The sequence below is a fragment of the Seriola aureovittata genome, chromosome 14 (genome assembly GCF_021018895.1).
Source record: "Seriola aureovittata isolate HTS-2021-v1 ecotype China chromosome 14, ASM2101889v1, whole genome shotgun sequence".
NCBI lineage: Eukaryota > Metazoa > Chordata > Actinopteri > Carangiformes > Carangidae > Seriola > Seriola aureovittata.
Window position 1 is genome coordinate 19,451,819 of NC_079377.1, and position 15,785 is coordinate 19,467,603.

General features: G+C 40.9%; 1 protein-coding gene across 1 annotated transcript in view; it reads right to left on the reverse strand.

Annotated features, from left to right (window-relative positions):
• Nucleotides 1-15,785, reverse strand: part of srbd1 (S1 RNA binding domain 1) — a 50,496-nt gene that overhangs the window by 24,321 nt on the left and 10,390 nt on the right. Inside the window, exons 11-14 of the mRNA XM_056394583.1 lie at nucleotides 14,980-15,087; nucleotides 14,515-14,672; nucleotides 13,157-13,247; nucleotides 12,901-13,008 (exon numbers count right to left, since the gene is read on the reverse strand). Of these exons, the coding sequence (XP_056250558.1) occupies nucleotides 12,901-13,008; nucleotides 13,157-13,247; nucleotides 14,515-14,672; nucleotides 14,980-15,087 (465 nt within the window). The remainder of the gene's footprint in view (nucleotides 1-12,900; nucleotides 13,009-13,156; nucleotides 13,248-14,514; nucleotides 14,673-14,979; nucleotides 15,088-15,785) is intronic.

Below are 15,785 nucleotides of genomic sequence, written 5' to 3' on the forward strand. Positions count from 1 at the left end.
ACTGACCGTTTGTAGTCAAAGCTTGATTATCATTACTGACTTAATGGCCAAAATAGCATCATCACTAGTAGCCCTGCCTTAATGTTAACACCGCAATTACAATCTTTCAAATGCTCTTAGGAATTCTTATTCATTTGACAGCAGGTGTCAAGAACCACATGCATCTCAATTGCATGTACGAACTATTAGCTTAATATTAAACTATGACTGCTAAACATATTCAGAATAGGTCATTTAGTGAGTCGGATAATCGAGAGAGATTATTTGTATGGCCCCTGTTTCACATTGAAACGACTGACACTTTAATAACAGTCAATATGATGTGCTGTGCGTTTGATCTGCACTTGCAATTTATGTGGCACTACTGCCATCTAGAGGTCATTACAGTGTATTACTATTTGTCAGTATCTATAGAACATCGCTGTCATGTGTGGCATTGAGAATTTTTTTTTTTGATAATATGACCACACAAGAGTGGTGTCAGTGTTGTGATTCCAACTGATACTCTATCCAATGCACAGCCTGCTAAACCTTCAGATCTCTTCAGTTCAAAAAAAGTTGATCTGCTTTTGCTCATTCTTGTGTATACCTGAAAACAAGATAGATCAAATATATACCAAACTGAATTTTTGTACATTGACTCACAATTTCTCACTCTTAGATATTTTCAAAACTTGAAGTCAACTTCAGAGTGGCTGCCAACACTGTGAGCTAATCAACTGTCTCTTGTTTACTGTCTTTAGTAAACTGTCCACTAAAATATTTGAGACAAAAAATTATGTGTTGTCTCTGGACACACGAGAAGCTATCACACACACACATCAATCACTGTCTCTGTGATCAATCACTGAACAAACAGCTTGAAACAGGGTACTTAAAAAAATAAGATTCAGCCACTTTAAAAGACACAGCCAGATTTCAGTGGAACATTCAGTTGAATAAAAAACTGAAATTTCTGTCCATGTTACCACGTTTTTCCAGTTTGAATCTAGTGGCAAACTCAATCAGCTTTGGCAATCTTCGGCGCAAAGACTGTGACACTGTGTTGTACTGAATCCAGGACGCCTTAAGGTGCTCTCAAAGATGAAAAACTTACAGTGAGGGAAAAAGAAAAGAAAACATTTTCAGGCACTCTTAGGCAGAGCAAGGAGATGGTATGTTTTAAAGCACCTTCATAATTACACTCAATGTCTAATGAAATTTCCTTACAAACGTATTTATTGCACAGCACTTTATTTAAAAAAAAACACCCTTATTCAAGTTCATATTCCAATTTCTGTGTCGATATTTTTCACATGTAAATCTTGACAATTAAAATGAACTGATTCTACATGGAAATTGGTTTTACATGACAACAAATGATACCGTTTGCCATGTTAATGTATTCAGTTTAACATAGGCTGCTTATCATCCATCACAACACAGACAGGATGGTGGTAAAACAAAGCCACTGATACCCGTGTTAATGCTGCCGACCTACAACTGAAGCTGTCGTATTGTTTAGTGCTTCTGCTCACTCGGGTGAATGGAAAGATAGGGAGGCCTGGAGGGAGAGAGGGGGGCTTTTTCCTCAGGGTTAACCAATATGATGAAGGGGTCAGCACCTCCCCTATGTACAAAACTCAGAGTGAGGCCTTCTCTGATGTGTACACACACACACATATACACTATCCTAGAGGCCTGGACCTTGCCACAACAACCTTGCCAATTATAAGTATCTTGTTAATGAGGAGTGGCAGAGGCCTTCTGATGAGAATCACATTTAAATGAACTTGTCCTCCCGCCCTCTTTTTCTCTCTCTTTCTCATCCTCTGTATTCATCCCTTCCTCCACCCCACTGTTCTTTTTGTCAGGTCCTTATCCATCGTGCTGACAGCTGACATATCGCCATGGTGACACTACTAACGAGCACTGGCACATGACCTTCAAAGAGGTCAAAGCAGAGCTGGTCATTAACCTGACACACTGCCTCACACATATACATGCACACACACACACACACACACACACACACACAGACACACAAGCTAATTTATGCTGAGTAAGTAATACAGACGATAATTGAGTGAATATTACTCAAAAACATCCTCTATACTCAAATCACACGCTGCCTGTGCACAGATGGACAAGGTTTTCAATTAGGTCACATGGACAGAAAAAAAACAGGGCTCACACCTCTAACCTCACTCTTTGGTCTCATTCAGAGAGAGTAGGACAATGGAGGTCAAGTAAAAGAGTGCCAGGGCCTCAGCTAGTATTGTTCAAGTAACAGAGACAGGAAGACAAAGAGAAAGAAAAGGAGATGGGGCCGACAAAAGTAAAAAAAAAAAATAAAAAAAAAAAGGTATCATTAAGAACACACAGAATGATATAACACAGGAGAAAAGGGAGAGAAAAGAAAGCAAGGCCACCAGCCCCTATCATGTCTAACTTAATTAAGGCTGCCGCTGGGGCAGCTGGGTAACAGCTCTGTCATGGATACAGCTCTGAGCTCTCATTGCCATAGTGTCCACAGCTGTCGCCATAGTCAGGGCATCGTCCTGGCAGCTAGCAGAAGGTTGTCAGCTCCCTAGCTCTCTGGCCTAAGTGGGTGGATGGCCGATGCTTGGACACACACACACACACACACATACTGAAACACAAAGTCGAGGTCGCCTCTTGGTGTAAAGCGGCGACTTGGTGGCCCTGTAGGGTTATCATATATTCACACTCTCTTTTGCTCTCTCAATTGTACACACACACAAACACAGGCCTGCCTTTAGCCCCGTCCCATCCTTGGGCAAAGTCACAAAAACTGGCTCCTCTATCTGTTCCCCTTCTGGTCGTCTTTGAGACACACCCTTGGGCTGACACACAAACACACACACATCATGACTGGCCCCCTGCTGTCCCTCAAGAAACCTAACATTGGAAGAGATGGATACACACTTTGATACCTCATTACAGCCTTCTGGCATACAGATCCCTAATCTAAATTAAAAACAGCTCATCATATCAGTCAGAGAAGAAGAGGGGCAATAATATCACCAGCTAAACTGATACAGAGGACAAAAAGTTGGAGGGAGGGGGAGGAGAAAGGGGAAAGAGGTAAACAAAGTGAACAGGGACAGAAAATTACATTTTAAGGCTAAATGCTGAAATATACAAAGGCCTATATCTTAATATGTCAATGGCACTAAGTGTAAATAAACACATTGCATGTAACAATGCAATGCAAACATTTTTTATAAAGAACTGCAAGGCCTCCTAAAGGTAGACTTCAGTAAAAGTATGTATGTAAAAATGCATGTATGTGATTTCAAATTGGAACAGCACTGTAAAAAACCAGAAGAAAGTGTTGTATTTCAAAGAGAGTATGTGAATATGTGGCTGAAGATTGGTTATTTATTCATCCAACTAAAGCACATTCATCAAAAGTGCCTGATTGTAGTGCAATTTGATGTAAAAGCCCAAAGAATAATATATTGTTCTTCCATAAAGCCAATGACAGTTCAGTGGGAGAACATTATGTTTCCTTTATATCACATATTCCAAGTACAGGTGATGATCTTGCAATAAAGTTGCTGATATTCACATATGAGATGAAAGTAAACCATTGCAGGCACTGTTTCACAATAAAAAGTCCACACTATGTATTATTTATATACATCTATGCAATAATTTACCCTTCCCTAAAGTTATCTGGGAAAATGCACAGAAACTAGAACTCTTAACTGAGCCACAATTTCCCTTCACTGCATTAACAGGCAGTTGCTGGAGTTGTCATATGAAACAAAATATGCCATCGGATGAAAACTGTTATCTATAGGTAACCTGCAGTACCATAAAGTCATCAAGGGGTCAGTAAAAATTGACTACTAGCCTAGATGGGTTTCAAGTCGGACACTCGAGAACTGAAGAATACACACACACACACACACACACAACTATATTATGTCATATTCTATTGGCGTAATCTGTCGCTTTATTTGTCCTCAACTCAGACTGGACTGTAAATAATTGGATTGCCTCATGTTATTGCCTTAGAAGGAGTTGTGATGTCACATATTACCAGCCCAAAATGCATTCATATTAACACACACACACAAACACACACAACTTTCTCCGTCCCGGCTGCTCAAACAGCTTGGGTCCATTGTTCAGTCAGCTGCAAAGCTTGACCTCAGGGAGACAAATTGAGGGACGCACCATCTCTCTCTCACACACACACACACACACACACACACACACACACACACACACACACACACACACACACACACACAGACAGACAGACAGACAGACAGACAGACAGACAGACACACACACACACACAGACAGACACACACACACACACACACACACACACACACACGTCGGGTCTGAAGACGATGACATTTTTCACAGAGAAAAGCGTCCAAATGGCAGGTGTCAGGGGCCGTCAGTCTCTAGCGAGGCGCTAGAAGGCAGGCAGGCACACACACACACACACAAACTCCAACTGCCAGTGTGAGGCACGTCTGAAAAGAGCAAAGCCTCACAGACACTCATGTCAATCTGGTAGCAGGAAAGGCCTGCACTTGTGTCACGCACAAACGCATACACACCACCATGCACACCCCAAATCACAAATACACACACGGCATGTCACACAGACTCATGTTTGTCACACGCAGGACCATCGCAGGGAACAGAGGAACCCTAGGGGAGGGTGGCATGGTGGACGGGTGGAAGGAAGGGGAAGGAGGGGAAGAAGATGGGACAGAGGCTGACCACCAGCCTGGTGGTCCATGCCCACCGGCATGGTGGGAGGGGAGAGGTAGGTGAGGGTGATATGGACAAGGCTGGCAGATATTCACAGCCCACCACCTGTGCCAGAGGTCCCAATGCCACTCCCCTACAGATGATGAGCCACACAAACAAACATAAATATACCTTATTCAAGAAACACTGCTTAGCTGTGGTACAATCTTCTGTAAAACAAAGACGTAATACATCAGATTGAGGATTTAAAGACAGAAGGTGTAACATGCTGTGCAGACCGTTACGCCCCTTTGAGGCAAATTTGTGATATTGGGCTGTATAAATTAAATTCTACTAAATTACAATTCTGTGCAAACTCATCTTGAGAGATGTGCACTCTCCCATCTATCGCTCTTTCTTCACATCTCATCATTAAGGTTTCAGCCTTCACAGTAATGTGGTTCCTCTGTGATAAAGACACTGAGGATCTGATTAAAGGATAGCTGAGTACACCCACTCTTCCCTCTACAATTCGAACCACCCATACAGCACTCTCTCCATCTGTTTATGAATACATTGTTAGTTTAGAAGTAAGAAGAGCATTTGAATGAATACAAATAAATACATATCTAAAAAAATGTTTCTATGGTTGCACACAGGACCTCTGTGACCTATATGTCTTCAAATGAAAAGGATTAAGAAAACTAATAAAAATTTTATATTTTGAAAGATTTGTATTTAGACTATTGTCTGGTATTACAATTTCCCTTCATAGTATTGTATTATATTGATAAATGTTAAACACTTCCACCATTTTTCTGGCTTCCTCTAGCCATCCTGCATTAAGTCAAAGTTATAACCTTTCCATGTACCCATGGGTACAGGTTTCTCTTTTGAAGGGAAGGTACACCGACGATGAGGCCTTTCCATGCCTCTAAATCCATCTGTCCCTCTGTACTTCCCTCTATCCAACTTTCAGACCTTCGGTGAGGCCTGAGCGCCTGGATCTCATTCAGTCATCGCTGGTCCTGCCACTGTATGTTCATCACTCACTAAGCCTGGCCCTGGGAGCATGCCTGGACACAGGACATGACAGGGGATACACACAGCCGCAACCACACACAGTCATAAATACAGTCTACACCACTGTCCTCCAGGTCTATCAACTGGCCAGTAATAATGATCTCATCCCAACAGGAGTGCGCTAGAGGGCAAGACGGTCAAGGACTTATTGTGAGCATGTCTGTGTCAGAAGAGGCGTGCACTGTTAGCTATTTGAGTAGGTTTCCTGCTGCAACTACTTGTACTGCCCTCGGACAACTCCAAGTATGAACCAGTCAAGGAGAGAATGATGACTTCTCCTAGAAAGAGAGATGGCCTACTACTTTTGTCAGCTACAGAGTACAACATCAGGCAATGACATAGCCACGTGCAGGAAACAAACTGACAAATAAACTGACAGCACAGCAGGGTTCACTGTGGCAAAAATCATCATATATGTAAAACAGACTTTCATGGAGTTAATTTGAAAATAAATGTATTTCCTATCAATACATTGTAATTAATCAAGCTATTCAAAGCAAATGGCATTGCTGGTGAGACATGGAGGCCCTGAAGGATGTGTTTGTGTGCTCATGAAAAAGAATAACAGGGTCGGTCATCTCATTGCCTTCAGGAGTGACTGAGCAAGTGGTCAGGAAATTGGATGTCATTTTTGCTCGCCTTTAGCTGTGTGGTCGCTGGGCGTGTGTGTGTGTGTGTGTGTGTGTGTGTATCATCATCATTGCCCAAAGACCTCCCTAACCTTACCCCACATATTCTTGCCCTCTGATATCATTAAGATTAGCTTGATTTGAGTGTCAACTTGTCATTCTTCATGCACACAGTCTCAGACTCATACTAAGAAAATCTAAAATGCATTAACAATCACAACACTGTAAAAGCAAATACAGTTTAAGTCTAATGGAATAACCTAAAGCCACAGCTGCACAGGGTTAGGAAGAAAAAAAACTTAAAGTCAAGTCTTTTCTGCCTGTAACCCGTTTCTCAGAAAACAGTTAAAGGTATTTATTTTGCTCAAGAGGTTAGGTGCTTTTTTAAAATCTTTCTTAATCACTCATGTTGAAACTAGAAAAATGTTTTTTTTCTCCTGCACTTCAACAGATGGATATGCAAACAGGTTTGTTTGCTTACTTAAGTAAAGTCATTGAGCTGATGACAGGTTGATCTCTGTGTGCTGCCACAATTTGTAAAATCTTCCAAAAAATACATGAGTCACATCTTGAGAGTCAATAGATCATAACTCTGTGTGTGTGTGTGTGTGTGTGTGTGTGTGTGTGTGTGTGTGTGTGTGTTTTACCTTCCAATCAGCTCCACTCTCAAAAGTCCAGAAACACTAGCTGATGAGGGTGACACAGACCGGTGTGCGTCACCAAGACACCAACACACACATGCGCGCGCACACACACACACAAGACATCTGTCTGGCCGGTGCTGAGCACTCTTACAAGCTTTGACAAAGCCTGCATGCTCTACCAGTCAGTGCTAAAGCGCAATGACAGACAAGGTCATGCTGCACTGGCCTGTCAGGAGCCAGAAAGGAACACACACATGGACGAACACACACGCACATGGACGAACACACACACACACACACGGACGGACACACACACGGACACACACACGGACACACACACGGACACACACACGGACACACACACACACACACACACACACACACACACACACACACACACACACACACACACACACACACACACAGGGCAGTGTGCTCGCCATAAACAGGTGTTAATGACAATAACCAGGCCATCAAACAGACACATATTTGCACATACCTCACATCCATATGCATAGATATATATATATGTTTGAAGCCACCTACAAGCAAGTCAGAGATTTTTTTTAAACCAATATGTCACAAACTGACATCCAGCAGGAGGTCTTTAAATTATTGGGACACAGCTGTATGGCAGATAACCTAATGTGCATTCAGTGGGGGCCATCACAGGCACAGACAAACCTTGTCAGCTAAATAATACCTCATGCTGTACAATGTCCTGCAGGATGCAGGTCATTCATAGAGGCATTGTTCAGGCTTAATCATGTAAGGTTACTTTGTAATCAGGGGGATGAGGAGTTGATTCTGGTGATTTTTTTTTCCCTCACTCAGCAAAGACAACAGTAAAGGTTACATGGACTATTGCATGTGATGCAGTTTAAAAGCTGACAGAATTTATGTTGTGATCACACTCAGTGTGTCCTTACTGTATATTGTACTGTATATGCAGTAAACTGTAAAATGTTCTGATTGCATTAGTTTCTATGACAGTATTCTTGAGTGACCTTGTTTTTTGTACTTTTTCTGTAACTTTTTTTCTAAATCAACAATTATTAAATTTGTGGGAAAATCATGAGTGAACATGGACTTATGATGTAATGATCAATATTAGCATCCAAGACAAGCACCCACATGCTTGTATATCCACAGTGATTGTGGTAACTGGGATACTGCTGCTGCCAAAATATTCATGAGGTCATTCGCTTGTTATTATAGACTCTAAGCATGAGATAAAACTTACAGTGACCAGATAAGCATGCTGACCCCAGAAATATGCTATGCCATTTCATTATCAATAGAATGTGGTCAAATAAAATTTAATTTTAATTCTACTGTTATACCACTCACACTACATTCTATAATATCAAAACTTTCTGGGCTCCAAAAATATTTGGTGATGCATCCATTTAAGTCTCAGTAAAAGGGTCATAGGTCAGAGTGTGTCAGTCATTACATTTAATCAAGTTAATGAACGGTTATAGGGTGCTAAAGCAAGTAATTACCCTGGAAACAGTAGTTAATAATCATAACACACGATCTATTTACTGGCTTTTTCTGAAGCTCTCACCAAAATCCCATAGTGTTTATCAACAGATGAATGGATGATGACTGTGAGATGCAGTTAAAAGCTTCAGATAAAGTTTGTAGTGTAAAGGGACTTTGTTTTAGAATGTTTTAGAAAATGAATCATTAGTAATTATAATCATTGAATAATCGCTTAATTCCAAGTATCTGCCTGCTCAAGCTTCTCTAACTACTAAAGACAAGCACACATCGTGGGCCCTGAGAATTTATTATGGAGTTAACAATCTATCAGAAAATTACTACAGAATAAAATATGACACATTAATTGTGATCCTACTGGAATTACTTATTTCATACCTAACAATGTCACCTTCCTTTTACCAAAAAAATTAATAATTAACCCCACTAATCTGATCACTGCCTGCAACATGCATCTAAATTTACATAAATGATTTGGCTGGACATTTAACTGACTGGCCTTTTATACACATTCACACCTATTTCTCCATCTACATGACATACTTACACTACGACATACGCACAAAGATACACAACTGTGTGCCCTTGCTTGGTGGTCTTTAGAAAAGGCCAGACTCCTCACAAATTATGGAAGAGGTGACTCAGTGAGTGTGATGAGTCTACTCAAACAGGACTAAGGCACTGAAAAATGCATACTCTCTCTCTCACACACACACACACACACACACACACAGACAAAATACAAGTAAGGATGTCCCGCAGGCTGCCATTTCTGGCTGTCATTCCAGCTGAGCACTGAGGCAGAAGGACAGAGAGAGAGACAGGCGGGTGGAGAAGAAAGGGTGGAGAAGGGTGGGGGTGGTGACACAATGAAGGCTCACAGGGAGACAGGAAGCAGACGGTGCAAATGAGGCTGAGGTCTTTTAATGAACTACTGCACTGTCAAGGTGAAGAGGAGAGGAGCAGAGCAGGGAGGAGACCTATGCATGCACATGCACTTGTACAGGTGCACACACAAACACGGAGTCATAAAAAACAACAGTCATATAATACATCTAACAGTACTTCATCCAAAATTTCAGAAACCTTTCAACGCTGTTAACGTCACATTTTTACTGACTGATCCCACCTAACAAGGTAATGATGTTAAAAATCCAAAACTGCTCTTTCGTCTGGTAAAATAACACAATGAAGATGAAATATAAGCTCTCTCACTCCCTTTAACACACACACACACACACACACACACACACACACACACACACACACACACACACACACATTAAATTGTTGTGGATTTTTGCTTTTGAGCCAGAACACATCTTTCCAAGTGCACAGCTGTTTTTAGTAGCCGAGTATGACAAAGAAAGGGCAGAAAAAACACGGGAAGCCAAAGAAACACAGATGGTAAGGTAGAGATGGAAAGTGGAATCAGTGACTTTGTAAATGCACTGAAACAGACGAGACAGTATAGGCTCTGGAAAAGTTCATCTGTGTAGTAAGAGTAGAGTAGAGTAGAGTGAACCAGCTTCCTATGCATAGGTGCCTGAAAGACTTTCTACACCTGTCAACCAAAAACTGTTTGAAGCAACTTGGGTATAAGGTCAACGAACAAATGCTTATACATATAGAAACGCACAAAGTGTACCAGAAACTGGGTCAATTAATTATGCTGGGGACATTCACAGCAAGCACTTAGACCCCTTGCTGTTCCTGATGCTACATAGCTATTCTCCGTCATTGCCATCATCCTTGTTGCTGTGGTAATGAGGTTTCCCTAATGGCAGCTCAGGGTCAGCCGTGGGTCAGTCAGCAGGGGAGTAAGACCCTCATAGTTAGTTACAACCGTCACTCCTCGAGGCCAGTCATGTTCCCCTGCCCTCATATCATCATACGTCAAGGGATTTTTGGTCAAGCATTCACACAGATATCTTTAAAGAGTGTTAAATAAAGAAAATAAACACACATTACTGTTTTGGCCACAGAGCAGACATTCGCCAATCTAAATACATCCTTAAACAAGGCACAGAATCGTTCCTACCTCCAATGCTGGTGGTGTATAGTTGACACAATGTCTGACAACCATGTGGAGGGATGAAGAGAAAGAAAATGTCTCTGTATGGATTAATTGTTCATCCATGATCAATTAATCAATGTAAGAAATTTGAGCAATCAAGAATATATTAACAAACAAGCGGGGTGTAGTGTGTGTTCAGGTAGAATAACTGCATCATACATAAATGCAATTCCCATTGAATTGAAACATAAAATTGACCAGCACCTTGAGTAACAGCACATACAACATAATTTAGTTTGAACATCAATATTACTAATAATATAATAATATAATACTAGTCATTAAAGTCATTAAGTTTCAAGATTTGTTGAAACATCCAAAATCACTGTAAAATTACATTAAAGGGATTTTTAAGGGCTAAATTAATTAAATATTAACAGGTTGTTTTGATTAGTTCAATGGTCTTACAGTGGAGCTGAAAATTAATTTGTGTGGAGCAATTTGAGGTTAACTCCACCCAGGCATCACATATATCCCATGGTGTGTGTACTACTGATGTGCAAAGTGGGCCCATACCCCTGAGTCTTATATTTCAAAGACATATGTGGGGGACCCCATTTTAGAGGGAAGAGTGGAAGTAGACTTGCATTTGGACTTTCAGTGCATTTCAAAAGCACTTTTAATTGATTGCACTTATAAACTTATAAACACTTATAAAGGAAATGTATGAAGAGGACAGACAATGGAAACAGACAGTGGCGAGGCAGGAGGGAGCAAACAGGGAAGGAGAGTGCAGACAGAAATATGGAGAATGAGACAGAAGATGGAGAAAGGAGGAGAGCAGAATAAAAGCATTTTAATACAGACACACACAGATTCAGCTTTAATATCTACTGTTCTGAGCCTACGTCAGCCACAGTCCAAAGAAACCAAAGTGAGACATAGGACCAGACGCCTGCAGAGCGATATCATCTGGATAACAACAACCATATTTCTGTGGCTAATGTCGAAATAACACCTCTCTGCTCTTCCAAAGTTCATGCACTTGCAAATGCCTTTATTCCACAAACCCTACTAAGGCAAAGGCAGACCATTTATACATGTGTTACGTGCTGCAAAAATATAGTTAATCATATCAGGTGATAAAGGACATTCAGCCAGGACCACATCAAACAGAAGTCCAACATTCTTACGTGTTGTGAAAAGCATGAATGCCAATAACTGCAGCAAAAGAATGAACAAGAGAGACATTATATCAAGATGTGAAATTTTGCTGCTTTGGAGGTGCTCAGAACTGCTCAAAAGAAAAAATGTCTTTCATGAAAATAATCAAGTGGACGTTAACTTAATAAACCCTTCTCTTTGACTGTTTCTGTTCTCGCAAATAGACAGAAAATGGAACTTTAGAGAAAAAACATGGGCTATTAAACCAAAAGGTATGACCTCTGAAGTCTGCATGTGTGCATGAACTCAAAGATACTAAGAAACCTTTTTCTCACACACACACACACACACACACACACACACACACACACACACACACACACACACACACACACACACACACACACACACACACACACACACACACACACACACACACACACACACACACACACACACACACACACACACACACACACACACACACACACACACACAAAGCTCAGAATCATTCTAGGCTGTGGTCCCAACGCTAACCTCAAGTCAACAAACACACATGGAACTTAGCAGAGAGAGAAAGAGACGGAGCGGGGAGAGGCCAGTGGTTATTATACTTGGATCAAGGTTCTGTGCCGTTGTATTCTGAAGTGTGGACTGGCCTGTTCACAGACACAACGTGCACCACAAAACGTCTCTTTAATTGGACCGAAGTGAAACGAAGTCCAGATGGCTTTAATAGACAATATTCGCTTGAGGGACACATTCCAATTTGTCTTTTTCTCCATCTGTGTCCTGCTCTCTAACTCCCACACTTTTTCCTCCTCTGTTCTCTACCCTTTCACATTCCTCACCCCCTTTGTTCACCCACTCTTTCCTTTCCACACACTCAACTTACTGCATTTTTATACTAAGACATAATTTCTTAGTTATGATCATCATCATCATCATCATCATCATCATCATCATCATCATCATCATTCCTGATCTAACTGACACCCACCTTTTGTCCCACTGTCTCCCTAATCATTACATAGCTCTCACCCAATCTTTGAATATGGCAGATACCCTCTTTTCTCAATTCAGGGTCATGGGTAACTGGGCCCTGTTCTAGCATGCACTGGGTGAAAGAGCTTACCAGTAGGACACGTCCAGGGGTTGAAAAAAGCGTCTGGAGATGAGGTCAGCAAAGAAGGACTCAGTCTCACGACACGCTGTCCCGTTGCCGATGACAACCCTGGTACAGCTAGTATGGACACGGGTAGGGGAGAAAGAAATGATTAAGAAAGCAACGACAAAGGTTTAAAAATGGCATTAGTTTCACAATTTACTTTCCCTGTTTATAATAGTATGTTCAGTGAACTGTTCAGTGAAACAGACCATAGCAGCAGTACCTGTATTTGATCATAAGGTGGCGCAGTTTGTCTGCTTCTTTTTGCTGGCCTGAAATATGCAGGTACACTACATCAGTATGGAGAATCTGACCTGAGAGCAGAGAGATGAAGACAAAGAGAGGGAGAGTGAGAGAAAATAAAATACAATGTTGCTGACAAAGTATTATGATGACAAGAGGGGGCTCAAGAGAGTAAATGATATACTATTAGCTAATATCTCTCTACTGTATGCTGTCTGTTGAGTAATGTTCTCAATAAATTCAATAATTTATGAACTCCACATCTGCACTTGCTAAGCCTCCACAGGAAGTCCAGCCCCTACCAGTTCCCAGTTCACTCAGAGGAGGAGTGCAGATCTGAATGAACAGTTCCGACAGGAAGTCATGTGAGCACACCTGTGACCATCCCCTGCTCAGCCTGACATGCAATATACGTATGCCGGTGTCTGTCTGTTGTAAGTCTGTCAGCGGGACTTGTGGCCACACAATCAGTCACCCAGAGGGTGGGACCTACCCTTGCACAGTGTGACGCCACACCCACTGCGAGACATGCTGAGACCTACAGTACAGTACAATAGACACACAAAAAATACACATGCACACACATACTCCACCCACCAGGGTTATGCCAACTGGCATCTAGTCTCTGACATGCACATGGACACTGACTTTGGTGCCTGGTTACATGGCATCCTCTCAGACAAAATATTTGGCTTCATTACTGCTTAATCAAATGATCTATGTAACAATGAAGAGACTCTTCACCATTTCTCAACTAGGTCTGAATCATAATGAGATAAGAGAGAGATGGACAGAAAGATAAGACAGAGAGGACAATACAGCCCATTAGCCATCAAATGAGTACAGGGCCATTATAGTTTGCATAGCATGTTAGAGTAGATAATCCCTGAATATGTCACAACAAAATACTGTTGGTGAAATACAATAGTTCAGCTCTTAATATCGGAGCAACTAGTGTATGAACAGAAGTTAACGCTAATTTAGAGAACATCTATGACAATATAACAATCCATGTTCCAATGTATCAGTGAGACCCTACAAACCAATACTATTAGTCAAGATGTTCTAAGTATGTATGCAGAAATAGAGCTTTAATTCCAGTTAGTGTAACATATTTGAAGCCTAAGAGCTGTACTTTTTATTACTCCTTTTAGATGAACACAAGCACAGAATAAACCCGTGTTTGTGGTCAACCTCAGTGGGTCAACATGCGTCATCCAAACTCACACAGCAGCCTTTCAGACACAGCTCTGCTAGAGCTCAAACTATTCTGGATGAAAAAGTAGTTGAGTGATATAAATGTGCCAGTGGAGTCCAGCACACTATGATTTTACTTACTAGTGGAGGAGAGGATTGCCAGCTTACAGCCATGTCTAAAGCCAGGGTCCACCCCCATGATGACACAGCCCCTAACTGGACACACTAACAGGCGCTGGCGGAGGTTGCGCACAAACATGGCAATTGATTCCTTCTCTGCTGCAATTGTCAGCTTAGTCCTAAAGAGAGGGAATGCAGGAGAGAGATAAAAAAAATGGGGAAAGAGAAAGATGTGGAAAGGAGTGAATATCAACAAAAAGAGTCAGAGCAGTGGGTGGAGAGAAATGTGTATATTTAAGTTGTATGGTGAGGGTAAAACGAAAAAAAGAATGAAAGTGGAAAAGGATTTACAGACAAAAAAAAGAGAAGGAAAGAAAAAAGTGAGAGGTGGGTGGGGGGGGGGACTACAGGGACACTGTAAATGAATAAGTGGTTATCAAAGGAAAAAAAGGCCTGAAAGCAAACACAAACACACACTTGAAATACCTGTAACTCCTAGTGAGGAAAGGCAGAATAAGCCTTTTATAAGAGTCTTCTACTCCATTCCTGATGATTGCATTAAGCTCTTCTCTTGCAAATGTCTTCGGCCTCCACCTGCATTAGAATAGTTGGAAAAAGGTGATTTTTTTGTCTAGCATTTCTACTGATAAATACAATCCATAAAAGTAGATGTGACTTCCCCTGGTCTACAAACTGACTCTCCCTCTCAGGAGAAAATGTGCCACACACCCCAGCCCCCACAAATCAAAACACCCAATTTTTGCAAGAAATTGGTTTTATTTTATTTTAATTTGCTTTGTGTTCTGAGTGTTCTGTACACTTGCATTATACAGTCCATTCCTTTAAACCAGAGAACACAGCCTCATGATTAAACATAAAGTGTAATGTTATTTTTTTATATTTTAACTTTTATTTATGCAAGATAGGTTGACTGAGGACATATGTGAACAAAGTGCTGCTTCACTTTCACACATTTTTATATTCTCAGATATACTTTTAAAACACAAAAACATGTATGTTATTGAATTTTTCTCTAATTTCAAATTCAAAAGGATACTTAAGTGTGATTAAAATGAATAGTGCAGCAGCACAAACTGATGTAAGAATTCTACACAGAAAATCTTTTTTTTCCCTTAGAGCCATGCTTTGAGTTTCTGCTTTCTTTTTTGTTCAACAAATTATTTCTCAAGGTAAATTGTACTCAGAGTACTAAGAATGAACCTTGACAAATTAATGGATTGTATAAAATGCTTTCATATTTTTCATGTTAAAAAGCAATTTAATGTGCAGTA